This window comes from Bactrocera neohumeralis, chromosome 2 (assembly GCF_024586455.1).
Source record: "Bactrocera neohumeralis isolate Rockhampton chromosome 2, APGP_CSIRO_Bneo_wtdbg2-racon-allhic-juicebox.fasta_v2, whole genome shotgun sequence".
Taxonomy (NCBI): domain Eukaryota; kingdom Metazoa; phylum Arthropoda; class Insecta; order Diptera; family Tephritidae; genus Bactrocera; species Bactrocera neohumeralis.
The window spans coordinates 4,465,437-4,491,721 of NC_065919.1; the positions used below are offsets into that span (position 1 = coordinate 4,465,437).

The 26,285-nt window shown below is 34.7% G+C and overlaps 1 protein-coding gene across 2 annotated transcripts in view; it reads right to left on the minus strand.

The window, feature by feature from the left end:
• The window catches only part of LOC126767683 (neuronal PAS domain-containing protein 2), a 107,543-nt gene extending 81,654 nt beyond the window's left edge, over positions 1-25,889 (minus strand). The window contains exons 1-2 of one of the 2 annotated variants that reach the window (XM_050485223.1): positions 25,794-25,889; positions 23,014-23,773 (exon numbers count right to left, since the gene is read on the minus strand). In XM_050485223.1, coding sequence (XP_050341180.1) covers positions 23,014-23,069 — 56 coding nt within the window. In that variant the 5' untranslated portion in view covers positions 23,070-23,773; positions 25,794-25,889. The remainder of the gene's footprint in view (positions 1-23,013; positions 23,774-25,793) is intronic. The other variant, XM_050485221.1, reaches the window with a different exon arrangement.
• Positions 25,890-26,285: the final 396 nt, after the last annotated feature.

Below are 26,285 nucleotides of genomic sequence, written 5' to 3' on the forward strand. Positions count from 1 at the left end.
TAAGTCGGTGTTGCGCTCCACGCTTGCGCCTTGTACTTGGTTGTCTACTTTATCAACCATTCGTTTCAACGTTGCCTGTGTATGCGGTGTGTTCTTTTGACCACAAAACGTTGCCGACTGACTGACTAATGACGTGTTGGGTCAGCATTTTTTGTAGTTGTAGAGATCCCTACATTCTCCCCCTCACCTATTGTTTTAAAATGAGTATTCAGCTGGCGGTAGAGTTGTTAGATAATTCAAATATCAGTGTAGAGATACTGAGTTTGCTCATTAGGTAGAGGACGTTGAAAAGACTTATAAAAGTTTAAGGTTTCATCAGCAAAGGTATGTGTTCGGATACTAGGTGAGCTGAATTATGGATTAACTTTCGAATTCGCAGACCAAAAACGCATAGCTAGTCGAAAAGTGTAAAGAAACTCAGTTATATAGACTTAGGTAAATAAAATAAATTAGATATGGTAACAAACCCTTGAAAAATACCTAAAAGGATCAAGTAATAAGAATCAGCATATAGAATAAACATTCTCTAGGTAATGTACTGTAGATATTATCTATGTCAAATAAAGACGGAGGGTGGCTTAATCGCACTGTGATGGATCCACTGTGAAAAATAGCTTTTTTAACTTATGTTTCCTGTTAGAAAACAACCTCAGATTCCCAAGTGCAATTCGGGAATGAAAGTTTTTCATATATACACATAAATTTTCTCGCAATCCGGAGCTATCTTACATATCTCAAGCCCTAGTTTTCAAGCTCAGGCTGACAATAGCCGGGCAATAGAAGTGGAAGTGACAGGATAAATACATCTGGCCTTCCTCCATACTGGTTTAGCAAAGCGCTCGCCAAATTGTTTAGCCGCAGCGCGTGCGAACTCTGATGAGATTGCTTTGCTAAGAGCCAATGGTTCGGAGTACCTCTCACGCTTTACTCTGGACTAGAAGTCGCACTTCTGGTTGTCGGGTCAAATAACGTTTGGGTAGGCTTAAAACAATCTAGTTCGATTTGTAGCAATAGATCTCGAACTTTCAGAAACCTTGCAAAAAATCTCGAGTTTTTGATATTTTTATGCTAAATGCATGCACTACTCATTTCCATGTATCTAAAGAATGGATGCTATTTTCGCCATACCCTACTACTATATTTATACCCTAAGTTTGCAACGAAATTTGTAACACCTCGAAGGAAACGTCGGAGGCCCAATAAAATATATAATATACATATACTATATGATCAGCATTATGAGCTTAGTCGATTTAGCTATGCCCCCTGACGGGCATACATTTTTGAGATATCGATCTGAAATTTTGCACCTATCCTTTTCTCGCCAAGAAGCTGCATATTTGTCGAAACGACCTATATCGGCATACTATAGCATATACATATGTAGCTGCCATACAAACTGAACGAATGGTATAAAGTGCTTTCATGGAAAACCTTTTCAATTGACGTGATATCTTCAAGAAATTTGGCGTGAATTGTTGCCTATGGCAATAATGTTATATCCGAAGAAATTGTTCAGATCGGATCACTTTAACAACATGCAGGCTGAACGATTGGAAGTTCTTGCAAAGAACCTTTTGTATTTGTGAAGGGTATTATAGCATCGGTCCAACCGAAATTAACGGTTGTTTTTGTTTTCATATTTTTTCGATTTATAACCGAGATATAAACGACAAAAAATGTACGTTCCGCTAATATACCGTTAACGCCCCGCCCGACTGAGAGCGTGCTATGGCGAATGCCAGCAGGAATCGAATAGAGCAGAGAGCAGGCGGCGCGCCAAACCATTGGTGGGTGACGACTATCTGCATGTTAGTGCTTGGATATGTGTTTGTGAGTGTGTGTGGGTGTGTGTGTCGCCAGCGACGAAAAAGTCAGCAATGACGACGGATACAACGCAAAATCCGCGAATGTTTAATCGATAAAATAAATGAGTCGCGCTGGCATTTACTACTCTCAGCAGTGTTCTTATGTATGTATCTATGTGTGTAGGTATGTATGTTTGAATTATTGTTGTTGACAATACACACGTGGTTATTGGTTGTTGTTATCGCTCATAACTGACATACATATATACAACTTATTAGCATATGTACATATGTATGTATATAAGTAAATAAATATGGTAAATGTATATACATACATATGTTTGCTTCGTATTTGGGCAAAGCAGCGAGTCGTTACGACGATATTTTTTTATTGTGTTTTTTGTTTTTGTTATTTATAACAGATATATTTACATATTTATGTACTAGAGTTTGGCATAGTTGACGCAGTTATTTCATAACTTTTATATGTCTGCTTGTGTATGTGTGTGTGTGTGTGTGCGTTTGCCTTCACTTTTCATAAAGTTTTGCTAGACAATGACAAATCAAATACTACAATAACAATGACAACAGCAAAAAAATATTGTTGGCGGTAACTTTTCAAAAGCAGCGGCCTATAAATACAAAAACAATAACAACAAATGCTTATATATAACTCATAATAAACTGTAATGAATACAATATTAACAACAGCAACAGCAACAACAACAATATAGATGGTAAATTATGCCAAGAATGTTAAAGAAATAACTATTTAGTTGTATGTATATACATACATACATACAAATATATATATGTATACAAACTTATGTATAAGCATACTAGTCGTACTTGTTGACAAACAGACGAACTTGAGGTACTGCCCTCAATGACAGTATCAAAAATTATGAACTGCTGCCCATCAGCGCCAACGCCAAAATATCAATATAAGTTCCTATTCTGAAGGCAGTAGATTTAACGGTATTACATATATGCCTTATCCATATACTTGCCTTATTTACAGCGTAACTTACTTTGTAGGCAATTAAATACTAAAATTCCATTGAAACTTGAATTTGACATTTTAGTATTTCGCCATGATTTATTACCAAAGCCAATCATTTACTTTTTATTCTCTTTTTAACTGTCTTATTTAACGGCGCATTTGGCAAAATTGTCACTGAAATATTTGTGAAATTTGCCAAGTTTTTATTGCCAAAAAATAAGGGCTTTCTTTTGTCGAGAGTTCATTAAGGCCCAACTTTTCTCATTCGCCATACAAATAAACAAAGTACAAATAAATGTATGTATGTAAGTACATATGTATGTATTAGTAAAAAGTTTAATTGGCAGCAATGCTTTTTTAATAACTACTTTGTAGCAGGAAGGCAGTTTTTTGCAAATATTCTGATCTCCTCACGATTTTTTCCGAAAATTTCATTTATTTTCCAAGAGAATTATTGTGGATTGGGTTTTATAGCGTACCTGACGGTTATAATTTGCATAAAAAATTCTGACGATTTATTTGGTATAATTAAATTAATTGTAACTTTCCCATTAAATCAGATGGTTGATTTTAAATTTTTGTTTTTAAAAATTATGTAATTTTTTTCGATATAAAATAATCGATAATACGTATATCAAGTAAATTTATCGATAAAATTTGTTTTTAATGTGGCGAAATTTTTCATTTAGTTGCAATTTTTTCAGTATAACTCATTAAATAACAACAAAACATGACTAAAAAATAAATATAGTCAACTTATTTGAAATTAGAAATGAATATTATCGAAATAAATATCGTGCTAAATATGTATATAACTAAACATTGGTCGTAAAAGCGGCATGATACACTTTTGTTAAAATCGTTATTTTTCGATATAAAATAATTGAAAATGTATTTTTAAATTTATCGATAAAAATTGTTTTTATTGCGATAAAATTGTATCGATATTTTAATTGCCCTTTTTTGCTATAATTTGCTACATAACGACGAAATATTATAAAAAAATAGAAAATTATTTTAAAATAAACATTTTCGATATAAAAATTATGTTAAATTTATTACGTAAACATTTTTTGGCACTATTAGTGAAGTATGACATAGTTGAATTTTTAAAGGTGAAAAACGATATTTTTTCGATATGAAATAATTGATAAATATTAAATAATTTCTCTATCAAAATCGTTCTTTATTGCAGTAAAATTTCATCGACTTTTCAGTTGAAAATTTTTTGGAATTTTTCTCATACGAGTACTTTGTCTACGCCAATAAAGAAAAAGAAAAATTTGTTTGAAATAATTCGTTAAATAACTACAAAATAAGGTAAAAAAAAGTTTTTAGTAACTTATTTTTAAACAAAAACGTTTTAAAAATAAAAATCGTGTTATTTTTTTATAATACGTAAGCATTTTTCGAAAATATTAGAGAGGTATGAAGTAGATTTTGAAGAGTAAAAATAACTGTGTTGGTATTAAATTATTTTAGGGTTGTTTTGTGGTATAATTTTATCAAGTTTTTCGGTATAAATCGTTAATTAATGATAGCTAAGTTAAAATAAATATGTTCGAAATGAAAATCATATTATATTAATAAGTAAATATAGTTGCGCGTTAAAAACATTAATATCGATATTTTTCGATATGAAATAATCGATATTTTTTGATAAGAAATAATCGATTTTTTTTGCTGTGAAATAATCGATAATGTATCAATCTTTGATAAAAAAAATTATTTTATTGCAGTTGAATTTCAACGATTTTTAATTGCAATTATAATAAATTATATTAAATATAATATATGTAAGTAAATTAGACAGTCGATTTCATTAGAAATACCCATAATTAAAATTCAACTACATCACTAACACGCATACAAGCATATGAAAAAATAATTAGTCTCACTTGGCGAACGTAAATAATTTGCCTAATCAATTCATCAGCAAAATGACAGATTGTGGAAGTATGTATGTATGCCTAACGGCAAATAACGGCACAGTGAAAAACAGACCGACCGACAGTCGATTGGTAGGCAGGAAAGGATCAGTGGTCGATAAACCGCAAACTGCAGGACAACAGATGGATGGTTGGGTATGTACGAGTGAGCTGGACGCGGTGGCTAATTAGGTGCTCAGTATGTGTACATACATATACTTATGTAGATAGGTGTATATGTATGTATGGGTGCATATATGGATAGGTGTGCTGCAGATTGCTGTATGCGACTAAGTGCTGTCGGGCTGCCAGATGTCATATTGCACTCGAAGTGTTGTAATAAATTTTCCCAACAGCAAAACAATGCCAGTAAGGTCAGTGCGAAGAAAAAGAAAAAAGAAATATGTATGTATGTATGTATGTGCTAAAGCTGTTATATTTGTGCCATGAATTTCACTTTTCGTTTTGTTACGTTTCTTTATTGCTAACCAAAAAAATGACCAGCAACAATGAGAAAAGGGCCAACGTTACTTGCAACACACCTAAAAACAATTTGAAGTACGAGTAATCGAGCGTAGGCAATACCCCTTCGGCAGAGGGCGAGTGAGGCTGCTTGGTGGTGGAATTTTCGTCAAGTCCTTTCGGCTGCAGTTAACCGTGAGTACACATACACAACACATACATACATACATATGTAAGTACAAGCCTAAGTTCATTAGTTGCGCTGCAATTTATTTTTCCCAACAACGCGCAGGATACTCTGTCATATTCTTGAGTCCATTATACAAGCAATTCAATTTTAATTTTCCACAAAAGCCTTCACCGCTGCAGTTTTAGTGCTGGAGGGTTAAAAATGGTTTATTAAAAATTTGCACCCATTGACTGGGGTCATATGGAATTTTAGTTAATTATAGTGGCTCGTGAGATATTTGACTATAGATACTGACCATTTAGTTATAGATACAGTTTAATAGCCTTATATATGTATACATATGTATGTGTGTGTGCATTATGGTCTGCGCGTCAGTTGTGCCTACCCTAGAGCCAACAAAGCACTCACTTTCTATCTCATTCTCAGCTATTATAGCGCATTTGTGCTTTCTGCCGTTAATTAAGTGACAATCAAACGTCAAACGTCAGCTGTTTTATATGCGCAATAAAAATATCTTTTATCTTAAGTATTTTATGATAAGGTACCTTTCTACTTATTTTAGTTATTATTATTTTTTATTGTTTTTCAAGTGAAGTTCAACTTATTTTATAACATTTTGGTAGCAATAAACCAATTCTGATTCTTCTATGTTCTACCAGTGTTCTCTTTTAGTCATAAATTTTATTTTTGTAAAGTGTTTATGTTCACTTTTTATATTTTTAAAACTATTTTTTTTGATACAAAGAGCATTGACTTGTATTAAAACCTTAATAAACTTGGAATTGAATGCTCAGTATATAAAGAATAGATTCAGACACATACATATATTTAACAATATTGCAAACTTTGAACTGAAATATAGGTAGAAACAGTTTTTCGAATATTGAATTTGAGTGCTTTAATGCTAGATTTTTCACACCTTCTAGGAAAATGTTAAACTTTTCAGCGAAATCAAAGAGCGTTTACTTACTTTACAGTTTTACTGATGAACAATGACTCTTTCCCTTCGATGAAAGTAGCACTGAAACCAATGCAACCACAGAAGATAATGTGACTCAAGAGTAAAGATAGTGCGAGAGAAGTTAGCTGAGACAGTGGACGTTTTAAAAGTGGGTCATATATGTAGGTCATATTATGCCAAAAATTTTGGGCTTGAGAAAACTGTCGAGGTAAAGAGTTCTGTGTTTGCTCAACAAGCACAACTGCAGACCAACCCATAGTGCTGACGCTTTTAAAGCGCACACTGAAGGAGTTTCTTCAACGGTTCATAACTTTGGCGAAATGAGATCCACTGTTACATAAAAGCCGCGAATTAGCCCGTTCCCACTGCAGTCGGGTTTAAGTAACCGTAACAAACCCGGAGATTTATTCGGCCAAGGATTGAGAACCCGGCACCATGCCTCGAAATTACTTCAGGAATTGTTTCTGCCGCTACAACAACAACAAAAGTAAGAACAACCGCCAATTAACAGTCAAAACAGTGGACTTCAGCCAAAAAACGGTAAGATGATTCTGCTACTCCGAATAACTCAATCGGTTTGATGTCGAATTGGGAAAAAAACTGGCTCAACTGGGCCTTAGTTCTTATGGGTATTATTCCGCCATGGCAACGAACCTTCCCACACCTTCGCCACCACCACGCCACGCATTCCTATCCCATTCGTCGTATTCTCTCGTTTTATGCTCGCACAGGTTATTTGATGCTTAAAAAAATCATTCTCAGGCATAAATTTGAGTCGAGTAATGAGACCTGCTCTGCAAACCTCCTCACGACCTGTTTTTATTCGAACTAAGTGAAGACTGTATTAAGCATTAGAACGAAATTAAAACAAAAAGTTTCGTTTTTTTATCGGACCGCCTTCGTGTTTCGGTGCGTCGTTAGTAATTTTATTCTCTACACCGAACTAAATGAAACATTGAAAACTTGCGGGCAGTATATTTTAATGCTACAATTTCCAAACTTTTCAATTTCTTTAAAGGGTTTTTCACCACTCTCACCTAAGCCCTGAATACACTACTCGTATAAGACACCACTCCAGCACTCAGCACTTTTTTATGAGTTGCATATCCTTTCACTTTCACCCCTATTGTGTGGCACGGTTTGTCTCAATCACTGACCCACCCGCGGATCGACCCAAAACCATTCACCTCACACCACCGAACCGTCAAACCACACCTGGCGCTAATCCGTTGTAAACAAAATGGTTCATTAATCCAAAGTCACTTCACTACATTTGACTGACGGCACACAGCGTTTAGACCCCAACGAAGGTCTGCCAGCTTGACGGCTTGACGGGCTGTCCTGCTTTCACAATGGCTGACAACAATAGCAACTAAGCCACCCACAATAAACAGGTGTTAAATGCAGGAGAGCGGGAGCGCGCAAACAATGACGACAGCGCCGGCTTGAAGGCGGAGGGTTCGTACACACTTGTAGACATACCTAAGTATATTAGCATGTAAATATGTAATTTTTGTTTTAGCTAAAGAGTAGATTTCGCCTGAGCTTGTAAGCCATATACCTTCTATACATATCAATATATGCCTTTGTAAGCTTGTTTGCTATGAAAATACGCCAGCGTTTAATAGCAGCTGTCGGTCCGTTGCTGCCGCCTTCAACCGCTATCTACTTATGCTTTCCTACAATTTTTCTGATTTCATTACTTTTTTATTATCTTTTTTTTTTGTGTTTGCTTTTGTTGTTTGCCTTCACTTTAAGTTGGCTATTTCAGCTTAGTGGCAGTTGTTAGTTAGTTCGGTTGGTAATTAACACCGTTGCGTAATGCGGCGTATCGAAGCCTGTCTAGTGTCTGATGAGTGCACCAGTCGCCTTCCCACCAACCGCCTCGCCACCAGCCACTGCAACCCATATATGGTGGTCTGCTATATAAACTTCCAATGCCGTTGAGGCGCCACTTCCGCACCACCAACAATTTGCCACAAAACTGCAATGCATTCATGCAAACTGCATTCCATTCGGGCAGCTTTCGGTGGGTGGAGTATGCTTAACTGTATGTGTGCCTAACCGTAAGCTATCAATGCTATTGTTTGTGCTTTAGTTAGGTTGGGGAACTTTACGTCTATTTTCTGTATTTATCTCCGTTTTGTGTTAATGCTTCTCAGCTTTCTTTATTTTCCGTTTAGCAAATGAGCGATTTACGATTTATTTTGCTTAGTTTACTTGGTTTAGTATTCCAAAGTTGACTGGGTGACCTCGCGTAACGTAACGGATTAGAACACCACATACCCAGGCAAATATTTAATACAGATATTCTAGCGTTGTTAAGCTTTTGGTTGAGTTTCTTTTCAAAAATAGTGGGATAACCGTAATATTATTCTATAAAGACGAACTTTCTCACTTTTAAAGGCCTTTTAATTATTTTTTAAAGAAACAATTTTCGAAAATGTATCGATTTTTCTCCTAATCTTTAAAGCATTGCTCGAATAATAAAATGGTTTGTTTTCTGTAAGTCAAAAAGAAGTAAAAAAAATGTATAATTGTGCTGTCAAGTACACAGAATATTAAGTGAAGAAGAGAGGAAAGGAAATCAGTGATAGGTTTTCTCTCTTTCTCTCTGATTGGTCAAAAATTGGTCAAAAATTTGGGTTCAATGATCCCCGAGTCCCGGTTTACTCTCTTTCTCTCTGAGAATATTTGACAATAATATAAAAGATCGGGGACAATACCTACCGAGCCCGAAGTTCTCAAGGGCTCCAGTCTCTAGAAGAAGATTTGGTAGATATTTTCTTCAAAAATTTTTTCTCTCTTTCTCCCTTAGAATATTGAATTCTAATCTATAAAAAAATTCAGTAATATAAAACGCTGCAAAAATTTATTATTTCTCTATGAAAACATGTTTTGAAGACATATAAAATATGTCGATTAAATTTAGAAAACTTGCGATCCACTACAGTTAAAAAACTATTTTTCGATCTACATATAGTCGTAGCGAAAAGGAGAAATAATTTGGAATTCTATTTCAAAATATAGATTTAAAAAATATTTTTCGATAGACATAAATGGGAATATATTATTTAAAAATATCGAAAATATATCGTATAAATACGAAATATAGAAAGAATTAACAACGCTTCACAGTCCTACAGTTATATATATTAACATATGTATGTATGTTGTATAAATTCTTTTGAACACTGTTCATAATTATCGAACATTTTTCTTAGAAAACTAGTTCAAAAATTTTTTTTTTATTGGAAACAATGATAGCCTGGAGTTTATTAGGTTTTTTCATAAATAAATGAAATGCGAGAAAAACATCAATTATATATCGATTAATTAACGATTACTTATATCATAAAAAATCGATATTACTCCAAATAAAGATTTCAAAACAGCTCAAAATACTTAAATTCTTAATAACACTTAAATGAAGCAACATGTAAAAAAATATCGATAACTTTGACTAGAAAAAAACATCGATTATAGCTTGTCAGTTCTTATGGACTATGTGATTGTTCGAGGTCACTAATACTAATGCGATTTCAATTATTTATTAAGCACTAAAATCCCAAAACCTCACTGAATCTACTTGCTTTTCTTGAAGTCTTCATCATTTTCTCAAACAGCTGCGCTGGAAATTTTCCCAGACCGAGAAAAAATGTGATTTTCTTGCAAAAAAATACTTCCCACAATTAAATACATAGTCGAGCAGAACTTTATAGCTTGCATGGTCGTAATAATTTTACTTTTAAAGCACCATAAATTCCCGAAAATAAGGTACCCCACTTCAAAAAGTGCGCTGGCAATAAAAAGCAATGAAAATTGCGAACAAATTTGCTAAACGGCGAAAAGCATTAAAGACAGCAGAGCGAAACGGCAGAGAGTGACGCTGGAAAAAGCAAAAACAAGAACAAAAATAAAGCCAAATTAAGTGTCTACTTGTTGAAAGAGGGCGAAAAATCCGCTATACCATATACACATATTCCATATACAAAACTGCACATATGTACTTATATGTATGTACTTATGTATAACACAAATATATAATAACTTGGTATATATGTTTAGACACTGTCTTTCGCCTCAGTCGCACAGCGGAGAAAAGCAATAAAATCGAATGGAAATTGTTGCAAGCAAGTGTTGCACACCACCGGGAAGCAGCACGCACATGCAACAAAGCGCTAAAGACTCATCTATATACGCATACATACAAATGCGCTTAAATTTCTTAATGTTTCAGCACAACACGCACACTCTCTCGAGTAGATGTGTGCTTCAGCTCCTTGGAAAGTGGTTGCGCGTAACCTTTGCGGCCAAGGCAAGGTGAGATACTGTTAGTGTAAGCTTATTCCTCCCACAATTTTGCTGTTTTTCTTGTTGTCGTTTCTTACTGCTTTGCTTGTCAGCTTAACAGCGTTCAATTTTATTGCTACAAACTATTTTAAATAGTACCTGCCGCTTAATGCGCTGCCGTCCTCACAGCTCTCCCCCGCTCAACACCTCGCACGATGCGTTTGCGTGCAAATATTTTATTAGAACTTGAATTTTTTTTTGAAGTTGTTGAAATTTCAATTTCAGAAGCGTACACTCCCGGTGAGCATAAGTGTTTCTCAGCACACACATATGCCCATATGGTCCTATGTATGTATGTATATATATTGTATATGTGAGCGGGAAATTATTACGAAAATATAAAAATATAATATTAAATGTTAAAAATAGCAAATGGAAACTAGATTTATAGAATTTAATGAAGTAGTTTGATTATTTGCAGATATTTTTTTATCGATAATCGATAATAATTTTTTCTATCAATAATAGGTAATGATTTTTTCTATCGATAATCGAACCCAGGCGGATAATTTCAAACCTATGTTGCATAGAACAGATTTTCTAGATTTCATAGAGATGAAATGTGGTTAATTAAGATATTTTTATCGATAATCGAACCTAGAACATAGCTGGATAATTTCAAAGCTATGTTGCATAGAATTTTCAGATTCTCTAAATTTTTTTCGATAATCGAAAGGTGCATAAAAAGTTATGTTGATAGAAATTCTCTAAATTTCGGAAAGGTGAAAGAAGACTAAGTATCTATTATTTTTTAAGAATTAAAAAGTATGTGTATGGACTTTAACCGAAGTTCTCACAATTTACGGTTAGAAACGTACCGAAATCATGTATTAACTATAAGCAATATGGGCTTTCCCAACTGCTCTCTGAGAATGTACAATAAGCCAATGTACAAAACACAGCAGCTGGAAATCAAATTTCCTACTTCCTTCTTAGATTTCGATAGGTGCGAAGCAATAATTGGACGACGTGGAATGCCGTTCAATACAACAGAAAGAACAACGAAAAATAAGTTGGAGACCGAAATACGTGAAGTCAGAATTTTTGAGAGACAGACCGATGTGAAAAGCGTTAGAAAACTTTAGCAGAAAGTTAAGTGTTTAAAAAAATTTCTATTACCGGCACAATATACATACATAGGTATTAAAAATTAGTATATGCAATATGGATTTTGAAAACATTTGAAAACTGCTGAACATTTAGAAAAGACGTTGAGATCCCCACCTATTCACGGAACCAAAGAAAACGCATAGCTGCAGGTTTATTGAGAGGATTGGAATTACTTCTTCAATCCATTTAACACTAAACGACAGTTTCAGACATGAAAACTCAATAATATCGGACTACTTTCAGTTATGGTTGGATGAAGAAAAGTAAAGAAAGGTTAGAGTCGTGAAACTTGACTTAACCATGCATAACGGACATTTTTTTCTTCAGAAAATCGATTTTTTTTTATTATCTTATTAAATTTTACAACACCTCTAGAATATTGTCCTAAATTTTAAAGTTGATCCGAGCAATAGTTTCGGAGATACAGCCTTGAGAACTTGTGCGCTAGAGGCTAGCTAGGCTAAGTGCGCCGTTTTTAAACGCGTTTTTCTCGAAACTATGTTTTGGAAGTAGGTCTTAAATAGATGGACGAAGGAATTTTTTCGATTACAACTATTTGAAGAAAAAAAATGTCACACAATTTTCACTGAAATTAAAATTTTTTTTTTTGTAAAAATGTCTGCCAAAAATCCAATTTTCAGTTTTTTTCCTTCATCCAAGTTCTAAGTTAAGGTTTTAACTAAAACACGTATTTTTCACTTTAAATGATCGTGTAAGTAGTTATCCTGCGAACGGGGGTGCATCTTTTTTCCGAGGGGCCACCGGAAATGGCGTCGCAATGGCCGAAATTAAATTTTTTCCGAAAATTTCCGAATTTCTTTATTAATAGTGTATGTTTTTAACAATAAAAAATTCTAATAAAATATTTCACTTTTTATATGAGAAAAAAATTGTTGTAAAAAGGCTGTTTTTTACCAGAAGAAACCTATGTAGTCCCTTAAAGGTTAATTTCAATTACTCAATGACAGTCTCGGATTCTGCACTTTTATCTGCTTTCTCGCCAAAAAAATTGCATATAAAAGCAACAACAAAATTATCAAGCTATAAACAACTGTTTCAGACACCTTCAATGCATTATGCGAGTTTATGAGAGTTATGCAAGTTGTTTGTTCGATTCACCAATTTCCAAATTTTACCGATTCGAAACTATTTTTAATGTAAAAATATTTTTGAAACTTTGACTGTAACTTTTATATCATAAAAAATATTTTAAAGCACCCACTTAAATTTAAAAATTATATAACTCAAAAATAAAAAGGCGCATATTAATCGGCTCCGCTTACTTATAATTACGAAAAAATATAATAATAATAACATATATGTATGTATGTCAAGTCGCCAAAAGGTTTGTGACCCAGCGCCAATCACTCTGTGGTTTTTGTGCGATAAACACAATCAAATGCAGCCAAATTGAACATATCTGTCATCTAGCATTTATTAAAAGCACCTACAAATGTTTGCATATTCACAACACTACAGCGCACTCTCGACACCTTCAACAGCCAGGCGCAACAACAAACGATCTTATCAAATGGACGCACTTCAAAGGCGAACACGAAGCTTAGCGATTTTTTGTTTGTGTTTTCGCTTTGCAATCTATTTCTGTATTATTGTTGTTGTTTCGATTTTTTTGTTGTTATCATAAATTTTGAATAGAATTGTCATTGTGAATGCCACACATCAATGCTGACGCTAATGGTGGCAAAACCCACACACAACAACAATAGGAACAAGCAGCGAACAAAAGCGCTGGCGGTCAGCTGAGTGATATTGATATGAGGAGTGATACCCAACAGCTGGAGGTTAGAGGAAAATAGGTAGTATGCACATACAGTCCCACATGTACATATGTATGTGTGTATATACATATAAATGTATGGCATTGCAAGGGAATGCGCTGCCCGGCTGGTGTGTGCAACATTTAATTATGGTGTAGTGTTGCAGGCAGCCGGTGTTGGTGACACTGCAAGTTCGCTCGTACGCTGTATGTGTGTCGTGTGCTATGCGCTGTTGTATGTATGGATGTATATGTATGTTATGTTTGGGCTAATTTTGCGTCACTCAAGCATGGCGAACTTGCAAATGACTAACACACAGACGCAAGGCAAGTACATGTATGAAGATCATGTAGATAATTGCGTACGTGGAACCTCATCAAGGCCTTTAATATAAATATTGAAATTTTGTCCGTGAATGTATATAGTTTTTTATAAAAGAAAATAAAAATATGTATATTTCAATGACTTTCAATTAAAAATATTAAGATAGATGGTTGGTATAGACAGTTTGAAAAGGAGACGCATGTGCGCCGAACCGCAGGCGTCCATACTTAGACCATCTTTAGGCCCATTGTGCTCCCGGGTGGTAACCAATATAAGCCTCATCCAGAAACTTAGTGGATTCGGTAAAAAAATTGGTTCTTTTCCACCCGGGCTGCCTAAAGTCTCCTCAAGTTGGGATACTGAAAGCCGTAAGATATGTCCCTCTTCTCCGGCTGTAGGCTGAATAGTTGAATAGATAATGGTGCAGCGTCTCATCATCTTCCGCACATGCTCTGCATTCCGCTGTATCCATTTTTCTCATTTTTCTGAAGTTGGATCTTTCTTAAGGGTAGGTGCCCGATGATGACTGTGTGACTAAACTCCTTTTTGCCTAGAAGTAAGAGCTTTTTGGTCCGTATATCATCAATATCCCTTGAGTTCCAAGACCTGAGATGTTCCTCCATTGCTTCAAATAACCCATGAAGGTGCTGAATGGCCTTTGATTAAGTATGTCTTCAGCTGCCTCTGATCGAGCTGCATTTTCATTTCCTTCTATTCTCATACATACACAGATGATATTAACTGAGTTACCTACTAAAAGTCTAGTTGTTGACTGATTACATAAACTAGCACAACGAGTCTTAGTATTGGCGCTTAGACTTAACTGCTGCTTGACTATTTACGAGACTGTTTATGATCCCGCTGGTTAGAGCTGGAAGCTCATTTGGCATCTTCTTTAGCCCACAATTTTGAAGCTGCCTTCTATTTATAGTCATTTGAATTTCTGTAGATTTTCTCTTCTCCTGTTACTGTTTTACCCTTTGATTCAACAGTGGACCCTTACGAATCTGATTATATCCGCTAATTGCCTTGTTCGGGTGAAGAAATTCCAAAATCTCATAAATTAACATTATTAGTGAAGCTATTTATAAACAGAAAGGTGAAATAGATTCTCTTTTAGGTATTTTTTAGCGACTGCCGCAAAATATCTATTTTTTTTAAGTTCTATAAAAAAATATATTTTAATAATTTTAAGAAAACTTTTTTAAAATAAAATTAAAAAATAATAACAAATTTTAAAAAATTAATTATTTTAAAGAAAATTAAAAAAATATAATTTTTAGTTAGAACCTTAAAAATATGTTTATCTCTTGTAATACTTTTCTACCTCCACCCTCCCGCTGAAAACAGCAAACGCACTGCAGACACAAAGGTGAAAAATTGTCCATAAAAATTATGCAGCGTCGCAACATTAAGAAGGCAGCGGGGCTCAATGACCATAATTTTCGCGAAAATGTGTGCGCGCGCATTTCTGCGCACAAAAAAAAACACACACACATCGGCGGGACGCGTCCCCACACCGCCGCAGTGGCAGCTAATTGCGCATGCGTTGCGATCAAAAGCAAAAACAACAAATGCGCTTTATTAAAATGCAGCGTTTAGGTGGCACCACAAAGCTTGTTCTGGTTGTTGGGGCAAATGATGCATGCGCACAAACACAAATACGCGCCGCTGCACTGCTACGCTTGTCGCGCGCGTTGTATGCAACAAAGTATGCAACAACAAGAGCAACGGGAAATTAGCTTTTTTACCCACCGCTGCATTTCAGACGCTTGTAGATCACTCCAGAATGATTATTGACATAATTGCAAGTTGAGTGGCGAGCGGCGGCAGGCAAGTGCAGCGTGGCATTGTTTTTGCCAACCGTTTGTATATATGCCGCGGAGTTTTCCGCCAATCCGCGCACCTGCTGCTGTCGCAGAAAGACTGTGTGTTTGCGCTAATTAAATATGCAACTCTTCGTTTTTTATTTTTGTTGTAACTTATTGTTGTTGTTGCTGTTATTTGTTTATTTTAATATCTCGAACTTTTGTTGTTGTTGTTGCAACAATTTTTTTGTTGATTGTTCGCCGCGCAATTACGCGCTTCAGTTGCATAGTTAAGCAGGAGCGCGAAGAGGAAGAAAGAACATCGATTAAATGCGAGTGCATTGCATATTTAGAGGCGCTGTAACGTTAATATCATATTTTAGTCATAAATCGTCGCCTCTCAAGTAGCAAAAGTAGGGTTACTGGTTAACTGAAGAAGTTGGCTTCACGGCTGCTTGATACATTGAGTCAATACATACATACAATTGAAAGGAGAGGGTTCTTTAAGGCAGATGCCAAGCTGCTGATAAGTCTAAATTGTCTGGTAAATTATACAAAAACACTCTCGTGTGTATAACTTACAGAAGCGTACAGAAGAGAGCTAATATATTGTAAAATTATAATATTTAATGCTTTGGGACGTGTAAGGAATGCGATGAATATTTTTAAGCTTCAGTTTAGTTGCATATTTGAGGTTATTTAGATATGCAAGCTCGAACTCAAATGCAGAGCAATCAATAATTTCATAATTTTAGGCTTACTTTGTGACTTTGTTGGTAGGTGAAGTCATTGACAAAGTAAATTTTAATTGATAACTTGAACAAAAGTAATTTGAGCATTCTTTTTTTTATAAATTTCATAATTTTATATATTTATATAATTTTTTTTTATAAATAAATAAATTCTCGAGTTACATGCGATCTGATACGGCGCTGAAAAGTGCTCGGCTGCTGCAGTGGAGACCTTCTCCGAAGATGTATCTTAAGAAAACAAGTAAAAAAGGACAAAGTTCGGGTTTAACCGAACATTTTATATACTTGCAACTTGCAAGAATCAAAGACCGAGAAATTCATTCAGGAAAATATGGGACTATTGTCCCGATTTTATCTATTTTTGCCAGTACACATACTAAAAAATTTTTCCCGAGGTTTCATTGAGGTACCTCACATACAATTACCAACCATATGGAGGTACAGTCAGCCGAATGTTCGAAAATTCTGATAATACTTATATAGGGGGTAGGTCAAGTTTTCGCCCAATTTTATTTATTTTTTGCATAAGGATACACTGCTATGAGTAAAACACGCGCTCAAATAAAACATATCACAAAATCACTAGTACCGATTGCCGATGCCGCGATACCACGAAGAATAGACGGAGAAAACAAACCTCCACTATACAGATGGTCTGAAAAAATCGCTCAACTGAGAATTAAATGTCTCAAGTTTCCACGTTCCTCAACGAGCTGGAGGAAGAGCTGACTTCGCTGAACTCCTTTTAAACTTTCGGAAGAAAGAAGAGGCCATAGTCAACAGCTGCTTATTTCAGAGGTAGAAAACGACCCTAGGGGAAAAGCCTACCGAATGGTAATACCTATATCACCCACCATTTTACGCAAGATAGTCCATAGTTTGTTTCCAAGAGGCGAACTATGCAAGTTTCAATTCCTCAAACTAACTTGAATGAAATCACTGAATAATCTCATGAAGAAATACAATATGCGATAATTGCGATAAGCGCATCATTCAAAAAGCCATCTTTATTACGCATACACAAGATTGGATAAAGCATGGACGGTCTGGGACGGAATACGACGACAATTTCGTTACTATGGAGCACATCATTCAAGAGGAAGAAAGCCATCTTTACCTTTTGGAAAAACGCATACACAAGCTGAAAACTGGCGCGCTGTTGAACTGGCTATAATCGTAAGCGGTTCTACACCAAGAAGATGGAAACGTAAACGCCTCGTTCTTCTCCGAAAGGTGATAAACCTTTGGAAGAACCCTCGTCATATCGGCCCTTAAGTATGCATGATACGGCAGGAAAAATATTCGAAACAATTATTTGTAAGCGGCTTGAAAAATATACGGAAGGAGATTCCAGATTCACATCCAATGAAATTCGGTTTTTGGAAAGTACGAAGCATAGTGGATGCTATAAATACTGTTATCAAAATAGCTGGAAAAGAGATTGGAAGGGAATAGGTGGCGTTGGGGTGACAAACAACACTGTATAGTCATTACCCTGGATATTAAAAACGCCTTCAACTCAGCGAACTGGACTCTATATATTAGAGCTCTGACAGAGTTAAAGCTTCTTGACTACCTTATTCGAATTGTGGCAAGCTAGTTTGAAAGCAGAGTACTAGACGCAACAAAATTGGGCCTGAAACATCAAAGTTACAGGCGGCGTTCCGCATCAGTCAGTTCTCGGCCCAGTACTCTGGAACGTAATGTACAATGGTATTCTGAGAGTCGCGATGCCGGATGTGGTAAAGATAGTAGGATATGCGAACGACATTGCGGTCGTAGTGGTAGTATCAACACATGACGAGGCGAGGAACAAGTTTAATGAAAGCATTAACAATGCTAAAAAATGGCTCAAGACTGCTGACTCATGGAACGGTATTATTGAGTGGTCGCAAAAAAAGTTGAAACAATTGAGATTTGCATTGATAGGAATACCATAAAACAGAGCTCATATCTCTAATATCTGGTCGTAATCCTGGATCACAGACTTTCATTCAAGCAGCACCTAATAACCACACATATGTATGTGCCAAAGTTGCTATACAGCTGTCTGTGTCAGCAATTGCTAGAATAATGCCCAATATGCTGAGCTCCAGACAACTAGTGAGAAAGTTGCTGACAAGTATCAGTAGCTCGATTATTCTATACGCGGCGCCAATTTGGTTATCTGCTACTAGACATAGCTCGTACATGAGAGGAGTTGCTTCAGTACACAGACTGGCGTCATTACGAACCTGTTGCGCACTCAGAACAGTATCGGATGATACAATCAATGTTAAATCAGAAGACTCCCCATAGACATAGCAGCAGAGCTTTGCTCATCAATCCGCGATATGAGGACTAACTAAACACGTAGCTCATACAGACAAGAACTGGCAAAAATTTATGAAAAGTGCCACTAGCAATGGCAAGGAAAATGGAATTCCTCAACGAAGGGAAAGTGGACCCACTCTCTAATGCCCAACCTACTACCTTACTCCAATTTTATCTGGCCACGGCTGCTTCAGAAGCTATCAGTATGAATTCAACCATATTGAATCTCCTTTCTGCATGCACTGTGAATATTGTATCGAAACGGCAGATCACGTAGTGGTGGAAAGTGTCCGCTTTCAAAACGAAAGGCAAATATTTTCCGACAAACTAGAAAAACTTCTACCCATACGTTCAAGGGTCATAGTAAGTTTTATGCTAACTTCGAGTTCTAGTTCTGCGAACTCTATTTCAAAGTGGCAGCACACGAAATACGAGAAAATATGGAATTTAAAAATATTATTTTTTTTTTTCATTTTTGATTATAAACTTGAACTGAAAATTTTTTTCATTAAATAATCATACGGATTGTAAAAAAAGTAGCATTAATAAAAAATGTTTCCCAGAATTTCAAAAAATGAAGTTATTTCTATAATTCCGCAAATATTAACAACGGAAAAAGTCAGCGGGTCGCACTGAGAGCGGTCAGACTACTGATGAAATTATTAAGGGGGCAAATGAACAACATTTGCTGCCAACCAAGCTGCAGCCAACACAAAACACGAAAAATAATCAATTTCAATTCGTAACTCAATTCTACGAAAATATGAATAAGGCCTTTATATATGAAATAATCAGCACTTATGAGCTATCAAACAGCAAAGTCAAAACAAATCTCAAGCGGCGTCAAGTGACAGGGAACAAAATCTCCCATTGGGCACCGCAGACGGGATATGGCACAACAACAACCAAGACAAGAGAGAATGAACAATGCAGCGCGCACAGTAGCGGCTATTTGTCAGGCAATTTGGCGAGCGAGCCATCCGTCAGGCAGTCAGCAAATCAAACAAATGAATACTGTCACAAAAACAATCGTGCATCATTAAACATATGGGCGATAACAACAACAACAATGAGAAAAGCAACAAATGGAATAAAGCTTCTGTTTTTTATAAAAAAAAAAATGTTTTTGTTGTTTTTGTTGTTGCGCTAACAACAACGCCAAGAGGCTTTTACGCTTACTGTTTTTTGCCTTGCATACGCTTAAGCGGGTGCAAGTGCCGTTGTCAGCAAGTGGAAAAGGTTGATTGAATCACACACACGCGTGAACACATACACACACACACACTGACATTGCGGGCTTTTACAAAAACAGCTCCTGCGCAGCGCCAGCGAGTGTGTGGGCAGCGTGAAAATGGCCACCATTTATTAAACGCTCATTACGCGCCAATAATGACAGAGCGCCAACAACAAAAAAAACAAACACCATACAATCCATGCAACAACATAGCAATAACAGCGCGCAAAACGTTTGCCAATAAATACAGCAATCAGTCAAAGCGTCGCCACGCCACGTGAGAATTTGTTGGCAGCAACGGCTGCTGTGCCTCGCTGCAAGCAACAACACTTTCATGCATTTGCGTTTTTTTTTTTGTTTTTTGATTTTTTGCAATCGCTTGCAATTACGAAGGCGTTGTAGATTGATAGTTGGTGTTGCAAGCAGCGGGTGGCATGCCACTTAGCGCCGGAAGCACGCAGCAGCAACGGGAAAGACCACAAATGAAAATTGCTCGCGGTTCGTAATCAATGTAAGATAAAGGCGGAGTCTATCTACAGCACCAGCACCAGCGGCAGCATCGCACACGCACTTCGCAGCAATCAGAGGCGTGAAATCAAGCAAGTGCTTGTACTCGTAATGCAGAAGTGATCTTGATTGAATGTTTGCGATCTGTTGCTTGACTGTTGCTGATTTTAAGGAGCTTGTATGCGAAGCTGATCAGATTTATGATATTGCAGCTTACACAAAGGGAGGCTTAAGCGATTATAAACACTTGTGAATTAAAAAAGAAAAAAAAACGTTTATTTGGTTTCTATATCGAATTTGTATATGAAAATATTCTCCAAGAATTTGAAGTTGTTGCGACAAACATGTAGTTTCGGCGATATGAGAATATAGCATGTAAGAATCTTGTAACTTACTGTAATAGACAGCCAAAACTTAAAATGCGTTTTTTCTCGAAACATTACTTTTAGAGCCGCAGAGGAAAATTGTTCGCCAAACAGCTGGACCAATCAGCTTGAAATTTTCTCAAGATGTTCTTAAATAAATTTCTCACGAATTGACTTTTGAAAATAAATTCGATATTTTAAGTCACTTTGAGGTGTAAATTTTTGCACAAAAACGACTTTTTGGGGGAGTCGCATTTTTGTCAAGATTTTCGATCATTATATCTATATGCTTTTATTGTAATAATATTTTTTTGTTTTTTTTCGATTTGAGATAATTTTAAGTAGTAAAATCTGCCTCACCGCCAGACACATTTTTTTGGTGGTTCGATTTCAAAATCAAGGGAATCCAAATTTTTTCAAAGAAACGATTAAGTCGACGAACGATTATTGAAGTACATTAAGTTTTTTAAATGACACATAATTTTGTTTTTAATTATTATTTTTATTAGAATATAAAAATATATAAAAAAATATTTTTATATAAAAATAGAATTTTTTTTAATGAAATGTCTTTGAAATGATAATAAAATGTGAAACTAATACAATTTTTATAAAGTGTTTATGACAATTATTAAATTACCAAATTTCAAAATTAAATTTTATTTATTGGGAAAACCCCATTTACCATAAAAACAACTCATATTACAAAAAAAAATATATTTTTTTTTATTTTTTATTTTCAATATTCTGAATAACTTTCACACTTGATACTTTTTAATTAAAAAGAAATATTTAAAAACCAACAAGAAATAATAATGAATAAAAACACTTCTGGTATTTATGTAAAATAACAATGAAAAAATATAAATTTTGTTGCAAATTTTCATAATATTATAACTTTGAGAAAAATTTCAAAGTATGAAAAATAAATAAAATGTTCGAAAAAAGTATACTCTACTGCTCACATTTTGTTATTCTATTCATACAAAATTAAAAAAAATTATATATATTTCAATAAAACTTTTTACAAATATTTCATGTAATTTTATGAAAATAACAATAGATAAATGTCTAAATGAAAATTAAGGAAAACCAAGAAATCCATAAGAACACAGAAAATCTTTTAAATTTTTTAATAAAAATTATTATTGTTAAAGTTTATCATTTTTTTTATAAAAAAAATAAAAGAAGGTTTAAAAATATTTTTAAAACTGAAAATTAATTTTTTATATCTTTTATTTTTTTTTTTTATTTAATGTTTTTAAAAAAATTGTTAACTAAAAATTAATTTTTTATAATTTTTATTTTTTTTTTGTTTTATTTAATGTTCAAAAAAAATTGTGAACTGAAATTTAAGTTTTGTAATTTAAACTTTTATTTTTTCAATTTAAAGTTTTCAAAAAAATTTAAAACTGCAAATTAATTTTTGAAATGTTTATTTTTTTTTGTTTTGCTCAATAGTTTTCTAATAGTTTCCTTCAAATTAAAACAAAAAAAAATATTTAATATTATAAAATATAAATTTTTAGCTCACAATTTTTTCAATAGTTTTCTAATAGTTTTCTTCAAATTTAAAAAATAAAATAGAAATAAAACTTACAAAATTTAAATTTCAGTTCATAATTTTTGTTAATGTAACAATTTTTATTTTTATTTTATTTTTTAAATTTGAAGAAAACTATTAGAAAACTATTGAAAAAATTGTGAACTAAAAATTTATTTTTTATAATTTTAAATATTTTTTTTTGTTTTTATAACGTTTTAAAAAATAGTTGTGAACTGAAATTTAATTTTTTGCAGTTTAATTAAATTTCATCGAAAATACTTTAAGTATTTCAAAAAATAATAAGTTATAAATACGATAAAAAATATATGAAGGAAAAAATTTAAAGAAAAAACACATTTGAAAAAAAAATTAATTTTGATATATTACTCATTTCAAAACTGCTGCAGATATTTCAGTTTTAAGACAAGTTTATTTTGAATTAACCATAACTAAAGTCCTTACGAAAATCTGAATGAATTTTTCTCTAACATTTGCATTCTTTCTAAGTGTCATTCACACACAAGTACGTAAATGTATGTATGTATGTAAGCAGTTCTGCTCCTCCACTCACCTTTTGCCATTGCGTCGCCTACGCTTTGTCGCGTAGACGGTGCCCAGTTGGCTCATCGCTAACGCCGAGGAATTCGTTATGGTCGCCGTTTTGACTGCGTTCGCGCTGCGTAGCTGCTGATCCCAAGCGCCTCTTAAAAGGGCGCGGCGGCGTCTGCTACCACTGCTGCTGTTGGTGCTTCAACGGCGGCCAAAGGTGCAATTGCAAAGTGGCACCTTCCCGCAAGCTCTGCTTCCACACACGTCAAATTCACTGTTTTGTTGTTTCTTGTGTCTTTGGGCAATTTATGTGTGTGTTTTCTTTGTTTTTTGCACTTTATTTTGCTTATTGAGAGATAAGCTCGCGACCCAATACACTTTGCAGCTTCTAAGGCTGCCTTTTTTCAGCAGTTGCTTTAGTATTGTTAGCGCTTATTGTTGTTATTGCTGCGACGCCTTTTTATTGATATATCTACAGTTGCAATCTGCTTTTAGCTACATTCGCTTAGCAAGTGATTTTTCACTACTTTTTGGGCATCGATACAAGCATATTTCATTCGTCGTTGTTGTTGTTGTTATTTTAGTATGTAGCAGTATTTATTTTGCTGCTTTGCACTTTTATTTATTGGCTACGATTTATTGATTGGTATTCATTGATTTTATGTACTTTTTTGCAGTCTTTTTTATATGCTGTCGATTTTAGATTTTCGACTTGTTGTTGCTGCGCGTTTAATTACTTAGTCATTATGAATTGTTTGAATTTACTGGCATTTTTAGTTTTTCTGTATAAAAATTAGCTCGAAATTATTATTATTTCCAATTTTTGTTAATTTTCAGTAAAAAAAAATTTAATTGCAAATAAAGTAAAAACTTTAAATTTGTAATTTTTCGCAAAAAAATGTTTTGTTGTTGCTTTATATTTTTGTGGTTTCAATATTATTATTTTTCGGCAACTTCTTGGGTTAATAATAAGAAAACATAACTCTATTAGTCTACATTATATTAAGTTACTTTAATTTTTACTGACAAGCAGAATTCAGTAAAGAAACTTCCTCGTAAAGGCTGGCTGACAGCGCACTGCCTCTTTTAAAGCAATTTATTGCAGTAAAAGGCTTTTAACATCTCGAAAACGTATTTTAAAATTTTCGCTATATGCGTGCTTTTTATTTTTTTTTTGCTAAAATTTAAACCTTTCGTACGATTTTTTATTCTCGAACACTTTTGCTCACATCTTTAATGGCGGTTGTGTCTTGAAATGTATTCTAAACATAACCATTTTTGAGTTCATAGAAACTAAATTACAGAACTCGTTAAATTTCCAGTTTTGTAACCACTAAACCACCTTTCTATAAATTATAGCATGATCAAGGCATACTGACAATTTTTCATCACAACTTTCATGGAACAGAGACATTGTGCTCAAAATTTTTCTCAAATCCAGTTTAATTTACAACAAATGATTTAAGTAATGAAAGAAAATATTAAATATAAAAAAATGGATTTCTGATATTAAAATATGAATTTTTCACTACATAAAAAATATCTCTAGCAGGGCAGGGTTTTCTTTATATTGAACATTTTTTTACTTGACCACATATCTGCACGAAATTTGGTATGAATTATTGCCCAAGGCAACGTTCCATTCCCGAAGAAATCGTTTAGATCGGACCACTGCAGCATATAGCTGTCATACAAACTGACCGATCAAAATCAAGTTTAAGTATGGAAAACTTTTTTATTTAACAAATTATCTTGACAAATAATATTGACAGACTGTTGTTCAAGCCAACGCTACAATCTCCCAATATATTGCTCAAATCGGACGACTTTAAGATAAAGCAGCCATACAAATCGGCCGATTTATTCCTTTTCATGCTACAAGAAAGGCACCTGTGAACGTTATTAAAGCTTTGGTGGAGTCGAAGTAAACTCTTTTTCGTTTTCTCCTAATTTTTGACAGTAAATGAGCGCAAATTTGTCGAACTGGAAGTGAAGCACACATTCTTCTTTTCTTTAGTGGCGTAGACACCGCTATGTGGTAACATTATTCTCGTTTAAAAATTACTCAAAAAAGCAGGATAAACAAATAAAAGAAAGTCAGTACATTTGCTAAATTTACAGAGTCTAGCTCCATAACTAGACAAAACATGGCTTCAACATTAGAAGAACTCGCTGTCTTTAAAGAAAAAACATTTTTTAACACGAACCAACCGACGGCTAAAGCGACAAGTGAGCAAACATAAATTGTTGAAAGAAATACATTTAATTTAAAATGCAATAAAAATATTTTGATTTCGCTGTCACACAAATAATTTCAAAATTTAGCGCGTTTTTGCGCTGCGCTAATAAATATTCATAAACTATATTGCAGCATTTTAATTTATTTCTTATTGTTTTGCGCGTTTTCTCGCACCGGAATTGTAAATAAATCACAGACGCACACACACGCACGCACACAGGCTCTTGCAAGCGCACATGGAGCGCCACAATTAGCGATTGCGTTTTTGCTGCACATTTAGATACAAATTTATTGTCAATATTGTTGTGGCGGCTGTTGTTGTTGTTGCTATTGCGTGTTCGCACTTTTTCGCACCAATTTCTTTTCACGACAAATTTGCAGTTATATTTTTGTGCGCTCGCGTTTTCATTTTATTTTCTAACTTTACAACTGGAGCAGTTGTTGTTTTTGTACGAATTGTTATTGTAGCCATTGATTGTGGTGTTGTATTTTCCAATTTTATTTTTCATTTCCATTCAGTTTTTTTTTCGCTTTTTTCGTTTTTCTCATTTTCGCTTATTTACTTTTTTGTTATTGTTGCTTTTGTTTGGTAGCAATTCCTTTTGATTTTTCTTGCGTGTGGCAGCCGTGACACGCAGCACTTGCGGTCTGTCTGACGCGTGTGAAACGAATACACAAAAGCGGTCTGGCCCGACCGTGCGGCAGCGGCCGCGGCTGCACACAGCAGTCGTCGAATCGAATCGAATCGAAATCGTTTCGCGACTCCAGCGCGCAACAACAACAAACACAATTGAAACGAGAAAGAAACGCGAAAAATGCGCGATTTGCACGATTGCCAGTGTGTTTGATTGTTTCGCTGCTGTGTGCGTGTGTTGCAAACCGTTAGCTGGTAGGTGGCATGCGCGCCACCAATAAACAGCAATAAAAGCAAAAATTGAGTGACTAAGCGCCGCGCAGATTTGAGTGAATGAAACGAGTGAATTTGCCTGCGCCATTGGAATACATTCTCGTCGTTTTTGTTTAAATTGTAGTAAGGGTGTTTGGTGCGGGGGGTG